Consider the following 23598-nt stretch of genomic DNA (forward strand, 5'->3'; position numbering starts at 1 on the left):
AGCTCTCAAGCTCAGCTTGGGAAGGATTTGGAGCTGTTTCCAGGTACAGAGCACCTGGATTCTCCTAAGGCAGCACAACATCACACAGAGAGGGCACGTGTACTGTGGAAAACACTGGAGGGGTGCAAGTGGAGCTGCTGGTGGGACAAGTGGAGAATCATGGAATGGTTTGGGTGCAAAGGGATCTAAAAGCTCATCCTGTTCCACCCCTGCCACGGGGACTGCAGGGACACCCTCCACTATGCCAGGCTGCTCCAAGCTTCTCTGGGCACCCTGTGCCAGGGCCTCCCCACCCTCACAGGGAACAATTCCTTCCTTATATCCAACCCAAACTGACCCTCTTTCAGTCTGAACCCAAACATGCCCAGGGCCCCCTCCAGCTCTGCCCTGCAGGCCCAGAGGAGCCTGGTTCTGCTCCAGACAGGTTTGCTGGAGACAGGGAATGGCGAGGAACAGGCTCCAGGGCAGAGCAGGGATCTGAGCAAAGGCTCCTGTTCCCCAGGAACCCTGGCTAAAGGAGAGCTACACCCAGGCTGGGGGAAGTTTGCACAAGGAGAATTCCTCAGAGAGCGTGTGCTGGAACGGGGTCAGGAGTGAAGGGCTGATGCAAAGGGGCATTTCTGAGCCTGCACTTCCCAGAGCAGGGAAGTGTGACCTGGGCCAGCTTTAGACCCAGATTTCTGGAAATTAAGGAAAGCCCTGAAATGAACACCTGACCCCCAGCTCCCCACAAATGTCCTGCACCAACAATTAGACAACAGAATCCTGGAATGGTCTGGGTTGGAAAAGACCTGAAATTCATCCAGTCCCACCCCACTTCCACTGTCCAGCCTGGCCTTGGACACTTCAGGGATCCAGGGGCAGCCACAGCTGCTCTGGGCACCTGTGCCAGGGCCTCACCACTCCTACAAGGAAGAATTGCTTCCCAAAATCCCATCTAACTCCCCCCTCTGGCAGTGAGAAGGCATTCCCTGTGTCCTGGCACTCCAGGCCCTTTTCCAAAATCCCTCTCCAGTCTCCTGGAGTCCTTTCAGCACTGGCAGGGGCTGTAACCCCAATCCAACACTTACCTGAACACAATCCTCACCTTTCCTTAACCATAACCTAGGGAATGTTTGCAGCTACACCTGGGAGGGATTCAGGGCATTGTCCCTGGATCCAACCCCTCAGCTGTGCACAGGAGGATCCCTTGTTTGCACCCAGAACTCACACATTTCGGGAGAAACGAAAAACAAATTATGTCCAGAGTTCACAATGGAAATCAAATGTTAAAACAACAAATTACAGGCAAACAAAACATGGGGAGATTGGGCAGGGCTCCCTGGCAGCTCCGAGTTTCCTGACCTGTCCCGTGGCTCCTGTTGGGGCACCCGAGCGAGCAGGGTTGGGGGGAAGGAGCAGGAGTGACCCATGGCATTTGGGAGCTGATGGCAGAGTGGTGACTGTCCAGAGAGCTTTTGGAGCTGAACCAATCCTCACTGGAGTTACCATTTAGGGAAAGAACGGGGAGAAGAGAGGAGTAGAGGCTAAACCCTGAGCACGAGGAATATAAACACTGGCCCTTTTGGAAGAGCAAGTGATGATATCATGCACACATCACACCCTTCCTGTGTAAACAGGAGTGCCAACGGGAGCAGGCACTGGGAGCTGGGTGTCCAGCTGCCTCTGCAGGGCTGCAGCCATCAGTGAGGCCAAGAGCATTTCTGAGGATCAGACTCCGGCGCTTTCAGGCACTTCCCAAGCTTCTCACAGCCTGGAGGGGACCAGTTCTGTTAAAAATAAACAGAAACAGACACAAAGATGATTCACACCAAGTATCTGCTAAGCTCTCACCCCAACCAGCTCTTTATGATCCTCACAAAGACACTTTTATGTGCTGCTTGAAAAATGAAACTCCTCTTGCAGCCGAAGCCTCTGGGCTCATAAACTTCCCCACTCCAAACACTGCTCAAATAAAAGCTCTGGGAAAGGCTACAAATCCTGTGCAGAGAGGATTCCCTCCTCTGGGATACACCAGTCCTTCTGGCCTCTCCCAGAACAACCAGACCAGGAGGTTTTGGTGACACCCTCAGTTTTCCTGGAATTCCAGGGGAGTTCCCATTCTCAGCGCTGCCATATCCAGGCCCTTTCCTGGGGAAGCAGAAGGCAGCAGAAGGCCAAGGGTGTGAGAGAGATAAGAATGCCGTAAGGTATTTTAATGAGAGTTTTGATGGATGAATCCATGGGCAGAGGGAGCAGGAAGCATTCCTGAGACACCTCTTCCACTGCACACCAGAACTATTTGTTTTCCTTGTTTCCACGTTTCTTGAGCTACCTGAATGTGTAGAACACAAAAAGGACACCAGCAGCGAGATCCACTGCCAACCTCAGCTCCCAGAGGGATTAATGAAGGAAGAAATTTGGATAAATGAACATTTTTAATTTCACTGAGGTTTTGCCATTTAAAATTTGGGATTGTGGTCATGGGAAGGGCAGATAACAATTCCCATTCTGCCTTCAGGAACCTTTTGTGCTCATTGTCTGTCCTTCCCTCTCTCAGGTCTGTCCACCAGGACACATTCCTGGTGTCCCCTATCAAAGGCCAGTTCAACACTGACCTCTTGCCTCTCATTTTGCTGATTTTCACCCTGCAATTATTTATGTTTTCTTGGAATCCAATTCCTGCGGAAAGGAAACGCTCAACCCCAGGGAAGAAAACGGCTGGAGCAGGTTTTCCTTCCATGGAGCTGACAGCAGATGGCAGTGAGACACCAGCTATTCCTGCAGAGGAGCAGGCACAGAGGGAGCTGTGCTGGAGGCACCTCTGCACCGAGGGCTCTGCAGGCTTTCACAACAATTAATGCTGTTTTCCAAATCTGTTCCTCTGCTTTAAAATGTGCAGCCACGGCTGGAAAATTCAGAGCGCTCTGCAGAAGGAACACATGAAATGAAATGTGTGTTCTTGCGAAAAAGCAGAACAATAAAAGGTCTGTGCTGCACTCCCGCAGTCCCAGTCCCGTGGCTGGTGTGTGCTGGGAGCCCTGGGGACACCACGTGTGCTGTGAGCCCGGCCAGCCCTGGGCTGCAGGGAACAGCCTCTCCCTCCCTTCCAGAGCAGGAACACCCAGCAGAGCCGGCTCTGGGAGCTCCCTGGGAGCCAGCACAGATGGGCTGCAAACACCTCCCCTGCTCCAGAGCCTCCATCAGCCCTCGGCTGCAGGAGCTAAGAATGATCCATCTGCTAATGGATCCTGCACTGCTGGGGTGGGAAGGGACCTTAGAGCTCATCCAGTGCCACCCCCTGCCATGGCAGGGACACTTTCCACTATTCCAGCCTGGCCTTGGGCACTGCCAGGGATCCAGGGGCAGCCACAGATGCTCTGGGCACCTGTGCCAGGGCCTGCCCACCCTCACAGGGAGGAATTCCTTCCCAATATCCCATCTAACCCTGCCCTCTGGCAGTGGGAAGCCATTCCCTGTGTCCTGTCCCTCTGTGGCCTTGGACACTTCCTTGAACACTTCCACACACTTTGTTCATGTGTAAGTAAAGACAATCCTTCTCCTCTCTCCCAAATACATCAAACGCCCTTATCAAATAAACAGGTGACAGGAGATAGTGTCAGTAAATTATCTTTATCTCCCAGCATCCCCCAAAACCAGATTTAGGCCCCAGTCCACCCCAGCAATACAATCTCTCCCTAAAGATTTGCTTATCTTCAGTTCTGCTCTCCAAAGGCAGCAATCTGGTGCCTGATATTTTGGTGTAGTGACCATGGAGTTATCCTGTGAGGAGTGTACACAGCCTGGAAAACTCACTGTGCTTCCTGCTGGGATTGAAACGTTTCTCCTGGGATTAGGATCCCCCCAGCACAGTTTCTGCCTCTGGTGGCCTTCGATTTGTGAAGCAGTTTTGGAAGAAATGCCCCAGGGCAGGGCTCTGGCAGCAGCCAGGCCCTGGGGACAGTCCTGAATCCAAAAGGTCCCAGAGGAGCAGGGAAAAGTGTTCATTAAGGGAAAAATTGAATAAAGAAAGAAAACAACACAGAAACAATGGGCCCTCAAATCTTTTTCCTATTTAACATCCAAAAATAAAGAGATGGGACAAAGCTAAGGGAGATCTTTGCCTTGTTACTGGCAAAGGGAGGGGACACAGCTCCACGTTCTGTTCTTTGCTGGTGACAGACCAGAGGCAGCGGGTTCTGACTGATTCAGGAGATTTATTTCTGCATCAGGAAGATTTTGCCTGTTACTATTTTGTAACAGCCTGTTACAAGATTTTGTCTGTAAAAAGATTTTGCCTGTTACTATTTTGTCTGTCAGCCCACAGACACATTCCCTCAGACTACACAACCTCCTGTCAAGTGACAACCTCCCCCAGATTATCCAGTTTCTCTCCCAGGTTCTCAGCAAACCAAGCAGTGTTTGACAGGGAAGCCAAACGGTAACTTTCCAACAGGAAAGAGAAAACAGAATTGAAAATGTTCAATTTTAATAAAGACTTTGGAAAATTCAGGCAGGAGGGGAATTGGAGGAGACAGGGCAAGACCAAGGATACATCACTGAAAACGAGGCACTGTCCCATAGAAAACTCAAAACAAAGAGGGCAGGAATGGATGGGATATTGGGGAAAATTCCTCCCTGTGAGGGTGGGCAGGCCCTGGCACAGGTGCCCAGAGCAGCTGTGGCTGCCCCTGGATCCCTGGCAGTGCCCAAGGCCAGGCTGGACAGGGCTTGGAGCACCCTGGGATGGTGGAAGGTGTCCCTGCCTGTCCCAGGCAGGGGTGGCACTGGATGAGCTCTAAGATCCCTTCCACCCAAACCATTGCAGGATTCCACAATTCCAGGATTTTGAGAATTGCAGAAGGGGATTAGAAAGGAGAAGAAGGATCTGCCCTGTCTCTAAGCAAGGAAACCACCAAGAGGTGACTGTGATCTCTTCTCCATCCCTTCCCAACACCGACATTTTATGAAACCTTCACAAACTGTATTTTAACCCAAGGATTCCCCCGTGCATTTGTGCTTTAGGGACTCACCATGACAGCCTGGTCACACACGTTCAGCTGGGGCTGGCCTGGCACCAGGGTGGCCTTGTGCTGCTGGACCAGCCCCGAGAGGCGTTCCACAGCCTGCTGGTATTCCTCACTGGCAAAACTGCAACGGGAAAAGCACAGGAGTTACTGCTGGCCCTTCACTCTGTGTGCACATCACCAGGCTGGGCCACAAAGAGGAGGAGATGTGGAAACATCCTGCCAGCTGCCCACGGGTCTGTAGGGAGTGAAACCCAGGCTGGCAGGGTGCAGGTGCTCTGCTCAGGGACACCAGGAGGGCAGTGGCTTGTCCTCCCCAGAAATCACCTGGCTCCAGAGCAGCTCAGCTTTCCAAACTGCTGCTCCAGGGGCCCCAAATGTTTCCTCCTTGTGCAGATTTGCTAGGAGCTCATGTGGATTCCCAAGGGAATTGTCTTAGCAAATAAAAGGGCGTGTCCCACCTGAGGTCAGCAGCTCTCCACACTCACCCCCCACTCTTCCAAGAGCTCTCCTGGAACACCTGCCCCAGGCGGAGGCGTTTGTTGTAAGGAAAGCCAAGAGAATGTCAATATTTTGTTTTACAAGAGCGTTCTCAGGAAGGGTTTCAAACACAACCCCAGGCCAGTTAAACTCCACAACCACCAAGGAAATGAACTCAAATTATGCAAACAGAGAGAAGAATAGAAGGGCCTTGTCCAAGATGAGAATACCTCCCCCATTCCACAACATGCCGAGGTTCTGCCCCATCCACATTCTTCCATTACAGCTTGATTATTCCAAGCTGGGACCCAGCTGCTGTGCCCTAAACGTGGTTATAAATGCCCAGATCCCGACCCACCCGATTCCTCCAGCAGGTATTTGTTGGAGTGGCTCAGGCTGCCCTTCACTAATATCTCGAGTATTTCTAACAAGCAGGATTCCTAACAACGATGTCTCTGTCCATCACCTTAAGAGTCACTTAAAAAAAACCACCAAAAACCCCACACAGAGCGGCAAATTCCTTCTGAAGATAAAAGAAACAATGCAGCTGGGTCCTGACCTCGGGCTCCCTCTGCTCCCAGGCCAAGCTGGCCACCAGCCCCACACTCCAGCTAATTTCCTTCTTTGCAAAACAATCACATTTCGAAGGCCAGTGATGTGCCAAGCGTTTCCAGTAAACCCTATAAATATCCCAGCTCGGCAGGCAGCCAGGGAGAGGCTGATTGTGAGCCTGGGCTGAGCTGTGCTGATAGAGAGCCGGAAGGGAATGTGGGATGAGGAGCTGGAGCTGCTGCTCTCACACCCAGCTGCTGCCTGGATCCTGGTGGAGAGAGCTGGAGGCCACCCTGAAATCCAGAGCATCCTGAGAAGCTCCTGAATTTCACAGAATCTGACAATCCTGGAATGGTTCAGGTGGGAAGGGATTTAAAGCTCATCTCATCCCACCCCCTGCCATGGACACCTTCCTCTGTCCCAGGGTGTTCTGAGTCCCCTCCAGCCTGGCCTTGGGCACTGCCAGGGATCCAGGAGAGCCACAGCTGCTCTGGGCATCTGTGCCAGGGCCTGCCCACCCTCACAGGTAAAAATTCCTTCCCAATATCCCATCTAAACCCTGCTCCATGGAGGTTGGTTTTCTTTCCTTGGCCCCATGGATACCCCCATTCCATGGGGATTGGTTTTCCTGCCTTGGCTCCATGGCTCAGTTTTTCCTCAGATATTCCTGTTCAGCTCCACAACATGTCCCAAAATCCCACATCCATGGATTTGTGAAGTATTTACTGACTGCACAGGAGTTAAAACTGCCTCCAGCTCCAACCAAGTGTTTTTTGAGACAAAATCTGCAAGAGTGCCTGGAATTTGCATGTAAAATGGGGATAATTACCTCATGGTAATCAGTCTGAGCTGTTAAGGGAGCTGGGAACCTCTCCCACCTGAAGTCCCATCCTTTCCTGGAATGTATATGCAGGTCTGGGCTGCAAGGCCAGGTTTGCTGCATTCCCTGTTCCAAAAAGAGGTGGAATTATCTGTACAGGTGTCTGGGCACCATTGTCTGGGAGGCTGCAGCCCCGGCTGCCTCCGGGGCGAGCTGCATTTCGTATTCCAGTTCAGCAATCCCGGGAAGGAGAGCTGGGAATTGCACTGCAAGAATGAGAGGGTGAGCAGGTGGTGCTGTGAGGAGTTTGCTAAAAGAGATCCCCCAGCGTCCATGAAATTATTCCACGCTCAGAAGGAGGGAGCAGAGTGGACAAAGTCCAGGGTCATTACACTAATTGACACTTTACCTCCGGGAAGTCCCTGGAGATGCAATCAGGGCTGGATTGGAGCTCGGGGTCCCAGGCACAGGTGTGGGCTGTGCTTCCTTCATTTACTGTAATTGTGCCTTGGCAATCTGCTCCCGTCCTCCCCCCACAGCTCCTGGAACCTGCTCTGCTGCTTAACCCCAGCGTGCCCTCCCAGCAAATCCAGCTCTGCGGGGAGCGGGGTTTGTCTCACACACAGCTCAAACTCGCCTTTAATCCTCTGCTCCTTGGGCTTTCACCTGCGGGGATGATTCTCTGCCATCATTAAATGCACCCCCAAAGAGATCAGCACCCAAACAAATCCAGGAGCATTTTCAGCAGGATTTCAGGGGTTTTTCAGTTTTACTCCTCATCCTGCTGGTTCACAGCGCAGTGTTTGTCCTGGGAGTGAAGGGGCTGTGGTATAACTGAGAGGACTGGAACAAAATGGGAATGATGTATTATAAAAAATCCCATTGTGGGATTCACAGAAACCTCACACAGGGCTCTAGACCAGCTTGGACAGGGCTTGGAGAAGCCTGGTTTAGTGAAGGGTGATGAGCTTTAAACAGGATGAGCTTTAAAGGCCCCTTCCAATCCAAACCATTCCAGGATTCCATGATTCTAGGAACAGCAGCTCTCAGATTGATATGAAGTTATGGGAAGAGCATAAAACGTGGCTAATGATACTTTACTTCCTTCTCCCCTGGAATTATTGTAATTAAAACCATCATTTTTAATTGTGAAATACACCCAGATTCTGATAATTTGATTTTATCTGTTATCGGTGCTTTGAGGCTTCGCAGCACTGTGGTATCCAAGTCTTGATCTTGTCTTATTACTCAGTCCTCCTCAGTTCCTCTCTTCTATTATCAAGTTTATTTGCAATTTAAGGTCTGCACAATGCAGGAGGCAGAGACAGGTTTGGGGCTCTGCTGGAATTACTGGAGAGAGTCAGAGGAGCCAAAGGAAAACAAATGAGGAACCAAAGGGTGAAGGTGGCCCTCAGGCCGAGTCTGGATAGCAGAATTTTGGGGCCCAGATGCATCCCTGGAGGCACGAGGGGCATGTGGCCACAGGAAACCTTGGAATTCCAGAATCCTTCAGGTTGGAAAAAGCCTCCAAGGTTGGAGAGTCCAAGCTGTGATGATCAGCACACTCCTTGCAGCAAGATGTGATGGTGCTGATCCTCCTGCTCACCTATTTCCATGGAAGTTTTCCCTCCCCAGCCCCCAGCATCCTGCCTTTCTGCTGGATTTCACTGCCAGGAACCCCAGCACTGAAATGGCAAAGGGGATAAAGGTGGAGTGAGTAGTAAAGCCTTCCTCTGGGTGTGAGGAAATAACAGCTACCCACTGATCCTCCTGCTGTGCTCCTGTGCTACTCCTGAAGTTTCATTTCCAGTGTATTCCTGAATCACAATTTTCACTGTGCTCTTCAGGCCACTTTCTTGTGGCTGCAGCACTGCCTGGTCCTGTCTCTGAAGAAGAAGATGATGCTGACATCCATTTCAAACTGATTTTGCATTTTTTGCAGCTGTTTCATGCAGCGTTTTTTCTCCCAGTGTTCCTTTTCTGCAGCAGCACTCCACCCAGAACACCTGAGGGCTGTGGGCTGATGAAACACAAATTCCAGGTTGGTCCCAGAGACTGGGAAAGGGCAGCCACGGACCCAGACGTATTTGTGTCCACTCCCAGTCTCCAGGCTGATGATTCTCCTCCACAGGGGGATTTTATTTCCTCTCTTCCCTCTGAGCTGGCTCTGTACCAGTCCCACGTGGTTCACCTGTTTCTTGCTGCATCCAGCCCCGGTGTGGTTGGTGCTCCATGGTTTTTCCTGCCACCTCTGAGGCTCCTCAGCCACAATTTCCACACTTTTAGTGCCACCTCTCCTGTGGCAGCTGTAATTCACCCTGCAATGCAGCTGGTACCATTTCCCTCTTCTCCAGGATGAGGAGTCAGCATCTCCCCCAGGCACAATCCTTGCTCTTTGCTATTATTCACATTTTTCCCCCTGTTTTGCACCTTCTCTCTCTTCCCCACAGCCAGGTTTGTGCCCTGAGCACTAAGGTGAGACTGGCAACTTTTCCATCAGATCCTTTCCCCTTTAGCTTCCCTTCAGGAGCTCCTTCCCTTTTTTTCTGGCTCCATAACCACTGCAATTACCTCTCTGATGATTTCCTGAATTTTCCATCTGCTCGAAATAGGCACTTGTGAGCTCTCTTCTTAATTAATGTGTTCTAAAATCATTATGTTCATCAACCAAGCCTTATCACTTCCATTTTCTTCCATAATAGTAAAATCCATTGCCCTAAGTAAAACACAGGAATTTTGATGTTCATAATTCAATAAACTCATTGCTCAGAGCAGAAGCTGCTACAAACCTGGAGTAACAACAAGGTGTGAGCAGGCTGTACTTACCCTGTCCTCACTTGTTATTAAGCTTTGCACCTCTGGCTCAAACTGGCAGCATTTCAGAGATCTCTGTTATAAATTCTTTGGCTTCAAAACACTTTTTCTACTTCAGGCTGCATTAGGTATTTTACTAACTGTATTTTTTAGCTGTGCCAGCTTTGCTTTTTAGAGATATATATAAACATATATAAAATCATTGTGTTCTTCTTGACTGGTAATGTAGTATTTTAGTAAATGTCTGTATAAACAATAATCTGACTCAGATAATAAAAATGACAACTGCTTGTGAAGATGGTAGGAACAGATAATTTCACTGAATTTGTCACATTGGAGAAACAAGTTCCCTCTGTGGTACTTAGCACGCACACCACAGCCCAAAGATAACAGAATCTGGCCAAGGAAAAAAACCATCAGGTCTTTTAGTTCTGCATTTGGATAAATTTGGTTACAAAGGCAGTTATTGCATCCAGGGAGGAAACAAAGCCCTGCTCAGACTCAGGGAAATGCTTCTGCTTTCTGTGCTGCCCAACACACACTCTTAGTTACAGTTTAAAGTTGAGACCTATAAAAAAAAGAGATTTTCTGTCCCCCAGCCTGCCTGATGTAGGTGATAAAAAGGCACAAAGGGTTCACTTCTCACCACCAAGGATGAGGTAACTCAGGGGTCTAAAGGGGCTCCAGAAGAGCTGGAGAGGGACTTGGGACAAGGGATGGAGGGACAGGAAGCCACTGCCAGAGGGCAGGGCTGGATGAGATATCCACTCATCTTCCTAATCCAGAATAACAATCATGGAATGGTTTGGGAGAGAAGAGACCCTAAAACTCATTTTATTCCAACCCCCATGAGATGACCCAAATGGTCACCTGGGCTTGGCAGGGCCAGGCTAATGGCACTTGATGGTCCTAAGGGTCCAATCTTAAATATTCCCTGAATATTTAAAATTGCAGCCATGAGGAACTGTCTCTGTGTGTCCTGCACGTGCAGTGTCACAGGGTGTTGCTGCAGGTGGCTGAGCTGCTGATTCCTGGGATTCCCTGGCTCTCAGATCCCAGAGAAGCAGCAAATCCCTCTGGACGTGCCATGTGATGCCAGGCCCTCCTGAGCAGCAGTGACACCCACTGCTGGTGGCTTTGCATGTGACCCCACTCCAAACTCATGTAAATCAAGAGAGATGAGAGATTATTAAAAATTATTTCAAGGGAGAAGAAAAGGCTGCACTAAATAAGGAATAAATGTAATAAACAGTGAGCAAAAGCAGGCAGGGAGAACAGAGCCAGCATGTAGGGACAGACAGATGCAGGCTGGGAGCAGGATGCTGGATTCCCTTTGGACAAACATTAGTGTCGGGACTCCCAGCAGGCTCCCTGCCAAGGGGGATAATTAAGCTAAATAAAAATACACACCAGCAACAGCTCCACAAATGAGGATAATTTAATTACCACATTCGATAGAGGAGACCCACTTCCCATGAGTTTTCCATTGTGACCAGAGAGGAGACAATAGCAGCAGAATGTGCTGGAGAAAGGAAGAGTGGTTGGCTAAAAAGAGGGTTTCTATTAGGGGCTGCATAATAAACACCAGCACAGCTCTCCATAATCGGGTCATAATCCTGCCATAAAATTCAATCAGAGCAACAGCTTGTGAATATCCAAAAAATCAATGCAACCATATGAGAAATGATTGCAGTTGGAACCCTGGAATTTATTACAGTGCTCACCCCACGGTGGTGGGAAGGAATCACAGGGAGGCAGGTGCTGCAAACACCTCTGAGGGAAGAGCTCCTCTGCCTCGAGCCCAGAGGAAACACAAACAGCATCACAGAATCCCCAAATCATGGAGAATTTAGGGCTGAGAGTTCTCGAGATCATCCAGTGCAATCCCCTGGCAAGGCAGGGTCACCTGGAGCAGGTGACAAAGGTGACACACACAGCAGGCAAGCTGCAGTTCAGTTACTGCTACCCCTTTCTTTGATTTTTGGAAAAAGATTGTTTCTATACACTCATTTCCTAAAACAGAATCACAGAATCCTGGAATGGTTGGGTTTGAAGGGACCTTAAAGCCACCCTCTGCCATGTGCAGGGACATCTTCCACTGTCCCAGGCTGCTCCAGCCTGGCCTTGGGCACTGCCAGGGATCCAGGGGCAGCCCCAGCTGCTCTGGGCACCTGTGCCAGGGCCTGCCCACCCTCCCAGGGAGGAATTCCTTCCCAAATCCCATCCATCCCTGCCCTCTGGCACTGGGAAACCATTCCAGGCCCCTGGGAGATAAAACAGTTGAACTGCCCAGGTCTCACCTGGAATCCCAGCCCGGTTCAGTCTCACTGAGCTGCATTTACAGCCCTGGAGCTGCAGCTGGGCTTCCTTCATTAGTGCTGGAATGCAGTGGGAGCAGAGCTCCCAAAGAGCTTTACCCACTGCTGATGCACCTCTAAAATGCTCTGTTAAGTGAGAGAGAGTGGAATTATTTTCCCTCCCCTCCTCTCTCCAGTGAAAACACTCAGTGGACAGCACAGGCTCAGTTCCTCTGGAAGGAATGGGGCGAGTGTGTCCACTCAATTATTCAAACCAGTTGAGTAATTGCAGCCCTGTCAGCTCAGGAAACATCTCTGCCTCTCCAGGCTGCTGCACAAACCCCGTTCTGGGCAGGCAGTCCCAGCAGCACTTGTTCCCTCCTGATTTATTTCCACACTCTCCCTGTCAGAGCCACTGGTGAGGTGTCCCTGGATTTGCTGCAGGGAGGGAGGGGAGGAGGGAGGTGGGGACACCTTGGGAGCGTTTTTGGAGGGTTCTTTGTGGGCTCTGCTGGCTGCTGCCTGCATCAATCCTTGCAGGAATCTCCCAGGGCATGGTGTGTGCCAGAGATAAATATTACAATAGCAGGCTTAGAGGAAAATGGATTCAGACAGCCAGGAGAGCCTGAGGAAGGAGCAGGATTGGGCACAAAGTCCTCTCAATAAAGACCCTCTGGAAAAGCTCCCTTAGCTGGGGTAGGAGATTGGAAGGTTACCAGTCTGCCCTGCAGAGATTCCAGCACCACACAGCACTGAATGTTTCTGCCCTGGCCCCAGAACTCCCAGCTCCAAGGCACAGCTCCCCAGCAGCTCTGTTTGAATGTGCTGCACTCAGCCCTGTCCTGTGAAAAATTGGTGTTTTCCTCCTCCCCAAAGACACAGAACAACCAGGCTGACAAGTCCCTGTGCACACCCATTCTCACCTGTAAACAAGGTTTGGTCCTTTCCTTCTCCTGAGAAACAGCCAGCAGGAAAAGCCATTATTTCCCAGCACGGGACAGTTTTTAAGCCGATTTCAAGAACCAGCTACCAAAGCAAACAAATTTTGGACACTGACAGTGCTGAAGTGACTCACCTTAGGGGGTACTTCTCGCCAGGGTCCCTGCCCAGGTGGAAGAGCAGGGGCAGGTAAGTGTGCTCCTCCTGCGTGTGCGTTGTCACCCCAGCCACGCTCTGGCCGGGACAGAAATCGATGCCCTGCAGGCAAAGAAGAGAAGTCATCAAAAGTGATGCAGGGCAGGCAGCAAAACCTGAGTTGGTGCCACTTTCTCCAGCAGAACACCAACAAACATCAGATTATTTGAAACCAAGAGTCCACTTCAATCTCCAAAACACATTCTGAGCTGGTGGGGTAACATAAGGTGACCAAGTGGTGTTGCACTGACATAAGAGCTGAAGCAAGGCCGTGCATTTTTGTCTTATAAAAATATAATCCCAATAAAATATTCATTAAAATGAAGTGGCAGAACAAGAGACAAAGAGGTGGAAGCATTTAATCATAAAAATTCTGCCCGTGGAAAGGATTTTCTGGCTGGTTTTTATGGCTTTGGAAGGCTCCAGGAAGATGGGCTTGGCACTTCTGATGGAAACCAAAACTCCAGGAGAGACATCCAGACACCCTGAGAGGCAGCAGGCACCTGAAAACTCCCCTGCCAGCACCTGAAGGATGAGTTTCTCTGAGAAACGAAGCAAATCTGGTTAATTTTATAAAAACTGGTGTGTTTTCAATTTGATTCATGGCAGGCTGGTATTGAGGGACTCACCTGGGCGTGACAGTGGGGATGGAAGTGGAGACATCCCCACATTCCTGTCCCTATCTGTGGGGACACAAGGTGGGATTTTCCCTGCAGCAGCAGTGGATTTGAAGGGCACAGCTGCTGGGAATCCTGTGGTTAAGCAGCAGGGAGCAGCAAGGGGTTAAATGTTCACTGGGCACCAGCCCTGCCAGCTGGGAGCTCCCTAATCCCCAGCCCGAAGCCTCCAGGGCCACCAGAGCCCATTTAAACCCCAGCAAGAGCCAAAAAAGCCAAAGCCCTCATTTCCCTGGGCAGGCAATAAAGCAGGGCCCCCCAGGCCAGCCCCAACTGGACTTGTTAAAGCTGGGTTTAACAATTCCAGCCCCCACGCTGTTCCTCACAATCCCAAACTGCCCTGACACATGGACAGAGACATGGAGAGCAGGTAAATGGGAATGGTTCAATGGAAGTGGGAAAGCAGCTGTAGCATTTGCTTATAAAACAAACTGAAAAGGCTCTCTCCAGATGTTGGTAGGATTTGATTGGCAAACAATTTTCTAAAAATATCCCGTGTTTTTAATGGACAGCTGGTCAGTGGAGCAGTTAATATTCTGCTTTTCAATAAAGCAAGAAGTTTAGAAGCCCATGAAATCCCATTTATCTGCACAGGGCTATAGATTCCTGAATCATTGACTGGAAAAATAAGGGAGTTGTTTGATAGGTTGGATCGGCCCTACCAATAATGGACTTTAAATGGATACAAAACTGATTGACCTTCCCACCCTGTGATGCCACAGGCCTCTGAAACACACAGGGAAAAGAGATTTTTGTGGGGTTTTTTTTTCTTCCCACAAAAGGACCGGTTAATGAAAAGGTATCAAAGCCTCCATAACATCCAAATTATAATTTGGATGCAAATCAAACAAGCAATTTAATTAAGAGCCTGCTAATTGGTACAATGCTCCTCGGCTGCAAATGCTTCAGTGTGAAAGATTTTCGTCTCTTGGGTGTTTGTTTAGACATTGCTCTGTTTCTATTTTATCTTGTGTTTCCTAGGAAATCCTTGTAGCCCAGACTCCAGAACACAATCCCAAAGATTCCCAGGAAAGAAAGTGCTGGGACAATTTGCCTGATGCCACCAGCCCAAAGCTACCTGTCATTCTAATTTAAGCACTTCAAAAGTACTTTCTTCAAAAGCAGTCTAGTGGAGAAAAGTCAAATAAATAAATAGGTGAGTAAATAAAAGCCCAAGAATACCATTTTAGGACATTTCTAAGGCATTCCAACTTTATCCCTGCAAATAAAATGGAATATTGCTATTTTTATGTACTATGTGAGTCAATATTCAACCTGCAGAGAGAGTTTCAAGGATTTTCTATTCATCAACAAATGAGAAAAAAAATACAATTCAATATTATTTATTTTCTATAGGTAGGTTTAGTGATGTCTGGAGCTGGAAAAGAGCCAAGAGCTGCCTGAGCCTGTCTTACCCACCAGGATAACACCACCCAAATCCACTCTCCTGTTATCCCTAAAGCTGTTTATTGTCAGACTGTCCATAATAATATGCAGGGATCAATAATTTAACACATTCCTAATTTCTGTCCCTGCTCCCTACCCAAGGCACTGCATGGATCCCCCATCCCTGGGGGCTCAGGGAAGGGCTGGATGTGGCTCAGTGCTCCCACCTGGGCACTGCTCACAGGTTGGGCTCCATGAGCCTGGAGGGATTTTCCAACCTCCAGGATTGGGATTTGCAGGGTTCACTGATCAAACACAGCACAGAGGGCACTCCCTGTGCTTCAGCAAACTTCTTGGAGCTTTTCTCCTCTCACAAAAGCCTGAAAGCCAAACCAGAAGCTCCTGTCTGGAGCATCTCCTGCCTTCTAGGGGAGCCCACAGAGCATCAAGAACAGCTCAGCTCCTGCCCAGCTCTCAGTGTTTTTCACCACAGAAACCTGTTTGCTGCAGGAGAGATTCCAACCATCCTTTCTTTCGATTATTCTGATAAAAACACAACATTCCCTGCCCACCAGGTGAACCTTCCAGCACTCACCATCCCCGTCCTTCCCAGCACTCACACAGCCTGGGTTGTTTTTCCATCCCTGGGATGCAGCAGCCTTTGGTTGCACAGCTTTAATTTCCAGAGCAAATGGCCCACAGATGCTGTGTCAATATAGACATGAGACAAACACAGCCGCTTGCCAGTTTGGGCTCCCTGCCAAGAGATGGAATCACCACTTGTGTTAACGGGAGCCCTCTGGCAATTCCTCAGCCTGGCTCCAGCCCAGCCACTCGGCCTGGCAGAGCCACCCCTGCCCTGCTGCCTCCTGCTCGGGTCTCCTCGCTCCACCAGCACCACCCAGGGCACCAAACCAGTCACCAGTGCGAGGAGAAAAGCGCAGCTGGTAATTAAAGTGTTGTTTCTTGCTGTTTGCCACAGCGCGGGTGAACGGTGCCCTTGCCCTCCCGGCCATTCCCGGGGAAATCTTCCTTGGGATGAGCAGTCAGCTCCAAGTGGGGGTGCCCAGCTTCAAGCCCCCAAAATTGCCTCTAATGTGTTAAGAGGCTGGAAGAGCCCCCGGAGATGGGCAGCCCCCGGAGACGGGCAGCGCAGCGAGCTGCGATCGATGCCTGGTTCGTATGCTCAGAGGACCGCAATCAAATGTCATTATTTGTGAGGTTCTACTTGACTTCACATCCCCGGTGCAGAAAAGGCTTTATCGATCCCTTCACGTGGAGGAGAAGGGCAATGGCAGAGCCTGACTGGAATAACCCCTCTGGCATTTCACGTTAAAACAGCAGCGGCTGCAGGAGCCACAGGAGCGCTCCAGGAATCCCACGGAAGGCTCCCAACAAAGGCTGATGTTATCAGCCCCTCTCCCACAACCAAAGGGCGTTTTCCACGTTTTTTCTTGCATTATTTTTTCCCCTTCTTGCATCGGCGCTCTTGGGAGGTACAAGGGCTGTTCTGTGCTGGGTACTCTTGGTGGCAGGCACAGAAAAGGAGATTTCCTTTCTCCTGCTATCTCCCATTCCTGCCTCCTCTACGCAGCACTAAATTAGGAAATTCCTGAGGACTTGCTGCCTATTGTGGTAAATTTATAGAAAACACCAATTTTTTACCCTTTCAGACCTCTACTATTAAAAAAACACAAAACCCCAGCATTTTACAGGTGACTGCCAGTGAAAGTCCTGTGTGTTTTCAGTGTCCAAGGGGATCTCTCCAGGTTTATCCTCAGTTCTCTCTTTGCTCCTGCACACGTGGCTATTTTTATCACAAGGAAAAAAAGGTGAACAACAATGGAAAAGCTTTCTACCCACCAGTCCCAGAGCACCAGGCACTCAGCCCGTGTGCAGGAAGGAGATTTTTCTGCCTCTATCAAACAGTTGAAAAATACAAACACATTTTTCAAGTCAGGCTTTCCTTTCATCTCTCTCTGTCCCATTTATCACCTCTTGAATGTCAGAGATGTCAAATTATGTAAACATGAGCCACCTATATAGATGGAAGGCAGGTAAACAGCTCCAAATAAGCATCCTGTGCAGTCCTCAGGGAAAATGTCCCACAAAATGCTTACTCCCACTTGATCCTGCAGAGTGAACCTTCCCTTTATGCTTTCAAGAGACCACCCCCTGAAGAATGAAGAAATCCAGTTAATCCAGCAGAAAAGGCAGCATCAAGGTATCCTCCAGCACTGAGAGAGACTACAAGGCTTCCTGACAGGAGTCAGACTAGAAAAAAAAATTGCTTGGGGGTTAAAAAATAAACAAACAAAAGCTGGGAAGAACAGAACAGCACAATTCATCTGTGTGTCAGATGACAAGTGCTAATCCCAGGCCATAAGGCAGAGGATGCAGACCAGTAAGGGCATGTTGCTGTCATGGGACTGGGGGATGACTGCAAACCTGTGTGCTGCCTGCATGGGATGTTTCCAGAGTAAATATTCCGAGTGCCAGATGGAGAGGAGCCTTCAGAGCCCTGTTCTGCTTTGCTAGGCTGTGCTTTCTGCAGGCTGTCTCTCCCTGGAACATTTTTATTTGTGTGTACATCCTGTATTACTGAACCAACTCACACCTCAGTCAAACACAGCTTTCCAGGTGAGGGGCCACATCCTCCCTCTCCATCCTGCTCATCCCAAACAGACCCTGGACAGGCAGCAGCTCCCCATTTCCCAGCATCAGTGTGAAAATGGGGTTCTGGCTGCCTTAATGAGATAATCTCATCTGAAAGTCAAACAAAAATGTGGATTAAACCCAGGGCAAGTTTTTTGTATCAGTGATTTTCCACAGTCAATTACCAAGGGAATTCTGAAAGTCAAAGGAGGACTGGCTAAACCCTGCCTGTCAAAATCATGAAATATTCACCTACCCATAAAACAAACCTCTTCAAAATATGCAGGCAGCTGTTTTGCCACATCTGGCCAACTTCATCTCTCTTTCCAGTGGATGACAGGAAAACCACATATTCCAGGTCTGAGTGGGGACCTTCACACAGTTTCATATCTGGAAGTCTCACTGGATTCACAATGAGGAAAGACCTCTAAACACCATACAATTAACAAATCCTCATTAGCTCTAGTTCTACTGGGATGGCAAATCAACCTTATTGAACAAACAGGCCAACAGTCAGAATTCCAAATGCCACAGATGTGCATGGATTTATAGTTGTTTCTCAGATGGAATTAGCAAACAAAGTGGCCTTTTTGATTCCAGAGTCCAATATCAACACAGCTGGGAAGCCCAGTCACTGAAAGGGAACTGTGTTGCAAGGTGAGCTTAGAAACTCCTCCAGCAGGGCTGGGAACTGTGGAACTGCTCTGCATTCTGATTTATTTCTATTTTTAAACTTGCGAGGTTTGTAATTAATGGCTCGAGGACATGAGGAGAATTGGAACAAATCTCAGCCTCAGCTTCCTCTGCATGTTGTTAATGGCTGCTCTGGCCACTAATGTGCTCCAATTTTCCCCACATCAAGCTCATGTGATCCAAGCTGCAGGAAAGAGAGTGGATTTGTAATCGTCTCTCTGATGTACAGGATAATTGCTGACTTTTATCAGACAGCAGTTAAACAAAGACTTGGAAGGAAATAAATATTCCTTAATTGCAGCACTGCCACTGCTCACAGTGGGAGAGCCTCTGGAAGGAGTAGCTGGTCCCCATTATCACTGTTACACACTCAGACATGTAGGAATGAGTTGAGTTTCATGCAGGGAGTTATTTATTTCCCAACTGGAAGTGTGGGGATGTGCTTTTATCACCACGGAGAGCAAGAATTCCTGTGGGAATTTGCCACACTCGTGGGAAGAGCAGGAGGCCACCCCTACACCCAAACACACAGACAGAGGAGCTCCCAGTTCCTCCCACCCAGGGAAAACACTCCACGGGAGATAAACAGGTTTTACTCACACACAAAACAAATGAATGATCTCATTTTATCTGTGTGGAATTAGCACTGAGACAGAGCATAAAACACATTTCTAGAGCCAACTTTCCTCTCCTCCTTGCTCCCTGTAAAACAAGCTTTGACTCCTGGAGCACTGCAGTCTGAAAAAAGACAAGCACACACATTTACAGCCCTGAATGGAAATGACTCCCTTGGAGCTGACACTTCCTTCTACCCCCAGGACATCCCAGTGAAAGAATCCCTGCACTTTTATATCCACAAATGTCACCAGCACTTAGTTCTGCACCTGTGATGCCTTGAGGACCTTCCATAAGTTAAAAAAAAAAAAAAAAAGGCATAAAAAAAGAAATCATGCAAACAATCTCTCCCCAAGCCCAGGCTGCTGTCAGGACTGCTGAGAGCTGGGCCTTAATGCTCTGGGTTCCTGTCTGAAGGTATCTGCAGTGAGGCACACGTGTGAAGCTGCCACTCAGCAAATGCCCCAGAGTTTAGAGCCAAGAAAGGCACAAAAAGAAAAGGAAATAATAGTGCTTAACATCTAACTGTGAGGAGATCAGCCAGGAAATAAATAAAATAAAATAAAATGTTATACATAGTGGGATGTGGGCTCACAAAAGTGCTGCTAACAGATTAAATATGTTTATTTCACTGTTTCCAACCACTGCTGTATTTTCCACTGTGCCTTTGCCTTTCCTACATCTTTCCTTTTAAACATCCCAAACCCAACACACTCATCCCAGTGCCACTTCAGTAGCTCAGGACAGCAGGTGTTCTGTACCAGGAACGTGGGGACACCTGAGTGAGTTGGAAGGGACCCACAAGGATCAGGGAGTCCAACCACAGGTGAACATCTAAAAGCTCAGAATTCAGCAGGAAAGGTTTAATATCAAAGGGGATTAAAGGCTGATTAAAGGGAGCATCCCTCAGAACAACCTGGAATTTGCAAATTTTCCTCTCTTTGTCCCTGATTTAGGAGAGGAGGGTCCAGTCCCTTCAGGTTTTTTAGGATCACAGAATTATTTCAGTTGGAAAATCCTCTATGATCATCAAGTCCATTGTTCCCCCAGCACTGCCAAGGCCACCACCAACCCCTGTCCCCAAGTGCCACATCCATATGACTGTTAAAAAGAAGGATTTGGACTCCATCACCTCCCTGGGCAGCTGTGCCAGGGCAGGACAGCCCTTTTTGGGGCAGAAACATTCCTGATATCCAACAGGAGCAGCTGTGTAGCTCTGAGGAGACTGAGGCATGGTGACATCCCCCAGTTTAAAGGGTGTCTGTCCCCAGGATCCTGGTGACTCCAGGACAGGTCCCTGTGCCATTACCTTGCTGTGCTCCTCCCAGGAGTTGCTCCAGGTCCAGTAGTGAGCTTTGTAAAGCCCAGCTCTCACTGCCATCAGCTCGTTGCCACGATAATAGAAAATGGGCCTGGAAGGAGAGCAGAGCTGCATGAGAAACAGCAACAGCCCGAGCCCAGCCTCCTGATAAGGGCCACAAACCCCTTAATGGCATCCCACTTCCCATGTGGATATCAGGCAGGAACAGGCTGCCTCCTAATAGTCTCCTCTGCAAGGTTTTCAATTAACATTTCTTAAAGTGTTCATCAAGTTGAGAGCTCACACGGTGCAAGAATGAAACATTATCCAGCTTGGCTGCCAGTGATTGTTAATCCTTGAACTCTCAGCCCCTGGGATTTCCTCTGGAGCGTGGCGGTTTCCACGTCAAACAGCTCTCAAGTGCCTGGCTGGGAGGGAAAAGTGGGATTCATGAGCTCTGGGATGCTCAGGCTGCTGTCCCCAGCCCTGCTGTGGAGCTGGCAGTGTCACACGGGCAGGGTGGCCGGGAGGACACCAGATGCTGCCGTGTTCTGGATGACATCTCCGAGAAACTCCACGTGGAAAAACCTGGCAGCCAGACATGCTGTGTTTTTAATTCCTCTCCATTTTTTCCCCCCCAAACCTCACTTTGCAGCATGTAAACATGCTGCTAAAGCTGCATTTGTTCCCAGAGGTTTCCCTAATTAATAATTCATCCAGGAAATGCATCTCACTCGCTGCATCTGTGCTGTTCCCTGGGCATCCCAGCAATGTTCCTGTTGGTTTTCCCAACAAAACACTCCCGGCTTTTTTTGAGGGAACAGCACAAAATTTTACTGGGAGGGATTATCTGCAGGAGAGAGGGTTGATTTGTTGGTGCTCCTCTCTCCAGCTCTTTTGGGTTGCTGACAGGACACGAGGGTTGAGCTGTTTGTCACTGTCAGGGGAAACCTTTGTCTTTCCTTCTCAGATGTCACGCCAAAAACGCCTCACTCTGGTGATGCCACCTGGAAAAATTTGTCTCTAAATGCAAGGTGAAATTTGAATATCCCTGTCTGAATGACAGGAGTGGCCTCAGAGCTCTTTTAGCCTCACAGTAACAATGAGCCTCCCTCCTTTGTCACCAGGAACAAAGGGGAAGCAACTTTGTCACCAGGAACAAAGGGAAAATAACTCGGTCCCCAGGAGGAAGGGGAAGCTGCTCTCAGAAAGGGCCATTCCTGCATCCTCAGCACACCTGGAAGTGGAATAAAGGCAGCAAGAGGGACTCACCAAAGTGCAGCACCTGATCTAAACCAGTGCTATCAACAAAACCTCCCAAAAATATTCCACACAGCACTCCAGTCTCCTTTTCCTTGCCATCAAAAGCAAAAGCATTTGACCAGTTATTATGTGCTCCCTTGACGGAAGGTTTTAGGTTTTTCCTTAAAAAAAAATTTTCTATTTTGAAGGAGGATTCCAGCTTGTACTCAATATTCTGATATAAATTATTTCTTTCCCCCCACCCATTCACTTTTTCCTTTTTAAGCTTAAAAGAACACAACAACTGCATCTCCTGGAAAGTTTTTTGGGGGCTGTGAAAACTTTGTCCTGGTCATGTCTAGGGGGAAAAAAAAAGGAAAAAAGCCACAACATGTTTGAGTGACTGTTATTGTAACACAAACGAGGTGTTGGTGACTGCACTGAAATTCTCTTTTTTTAAAACAACAAAGAACCTTTCCAAACTTCCAGAAGATGGGCCAGGTTGGGTTTGAGGAACCTGCAAGGCTCCTGTCAGGTGACACTCAGGTGTGCTCCTTGCTTAACAGGCACAAAAGGAATTTCACAGCACAAAGGCTCTCATCCAAAGAGGAAGAGAGCTCCAAAAATGTCTTCCATGCATAAATTTCCTTGCTATCTCCCAAAGAATATGATGGTAGTCATATTTCCCAGGCTGCCAAATTCCTCACCAAAATCCCAACTTCAAGACCTCTCTTGACCTCTGACACTTCCTATAAAATATTTGCTGGCAGGATTTGCTGTAGATCTCAGTGCCTGTGCCCAAGAGCTGACAATCAGATAAAGATTCCAGTCTTTTACCCAAATCTATCCCTGCAGAAGCACTCCCAGATCCAGGAGCTTGGGAAGAGGATTCCCCTGGTGTTTCCAGGTCCTCTGCAGCAGCACAGCCTTTACCTCCCAGCTCTGCAGCAGGACAAGGACCCAGCACACTCTGGGCAGCTTTTGCAGTGATAAATAATGGATTCTCCCCTAGCCAGGCTCCAGTTCTCAGGCTTTTATCTCCCCTCCTGCCATATGCTGTTCCAGGGATCCCTGCTAACCCTGTGACATTTTCATCTGTCCCCAGACTCCAGTGTATGGCAACATGCCACATGTCAGGAATTCCCACCTCAGCCTGTTCCAGCGGCGCGGGAGCGCGGTGGGAAGCTCTGCTGCTGCCTCCATTCACTTCACATTAAATACTTGTGAGCTGGTGCTAAAAAAACCAGCCCCAAATCTGGCATCCCTTCAGCCAGGAGCAGGGCAGGCAGCTCTGGGATAATCACTGACCTGTCAATTAGCTTGCCCTGCAGCATGACAGGTAAAAGGTCGATGCCATCAATCTGTCTGTCACTGGGAGGCTGCAGACCCGCCAGGGAGAGGCTGGTGCTGAACAGATCCATCACACTGCCCAGCTGATGGCTGACCTGCAACAAAAAACATCAACACAAACACATTTGCAAAGAGCCCTTCAGGAAAATCTATATGGAAATGGGTTCCCTCCAAAGCTGCCTGAAAACCTCTCCCTTTACACTGCTGCAGTCACCAGCAAACTCTTCTGAAAAGAATAAAGCAAAGGAAACAATCCCTGCTTCTCCACTTTCAGGGAAAAATTGCATTTTGATTCTTTTTTGTCCACTTTCCTCTCCCTCTCCTCACTCCTGTGGATCCCTTTTCCAGGAGTGTGTTGTCACAGGGCTCAACCTAATTTAGTGAATTCCAGCTCATTTGTGGATTGAAAAATCAGCACTTACACCAAGGGAAAAAAAAGTCCTTGATTTGTTCCTTTCTCCAGGTCATCTCTGGGGTCCAGAATACCCTGAGAGAGTTCCCAGAAAGCACAGGGATAGATGGATAATAACAAAAAGAGCCTGATGACTTCATCTGCAAACCATTTCCAACAATTCAA

The 23598-nt window shown here is 48.9% G+C and overlaps 1 protein-coding gene across 1 annotated transcript in view; it reads right to left on the reverse strand.

The window, feature by feature from the left end:
* Window positions 1–1236: 1236 nt before the first annotated feature.
* Window positions 1237–23598, reverse strand: part of GALNS (galactosamine (N-acetyl)-6-sulfatase) — a 38311-nt gene continuing 15949 nt past the window's right edge. Inside the window, 5 exon segments of the mRNA XM_063411130.1 lie at window positions 1237–1769; window positions 5013–5130; window positions 13045–13166; window positions 20439–20541; window positions 22980–23116. Coding sequence (XP_063267200.1) covers window positions 1683–1769; window positions 5013–5130; window positions 13045–13166; window positions 20439–20541; window positions 22980–23116 — 567 coding nt within the window. The 3' untranslated portion in view covers window positions 1237–1682.

The sequence above is a fragment of the Prinia subflava genome, chromosome 13, assembly GCF_021018805.1.
Source record: "Prinia subflava isolate CZ2003 ecotype Zambia chromosome 13, Cam_Psub_1.2, whole genome shotgun sequence".
Classification (NCBI taxonomy): Eukaryota; Metazoa; Chordata; class Aves; order Passeriformes; family Cisticolidae; genus Prinia; species Prinia subflava.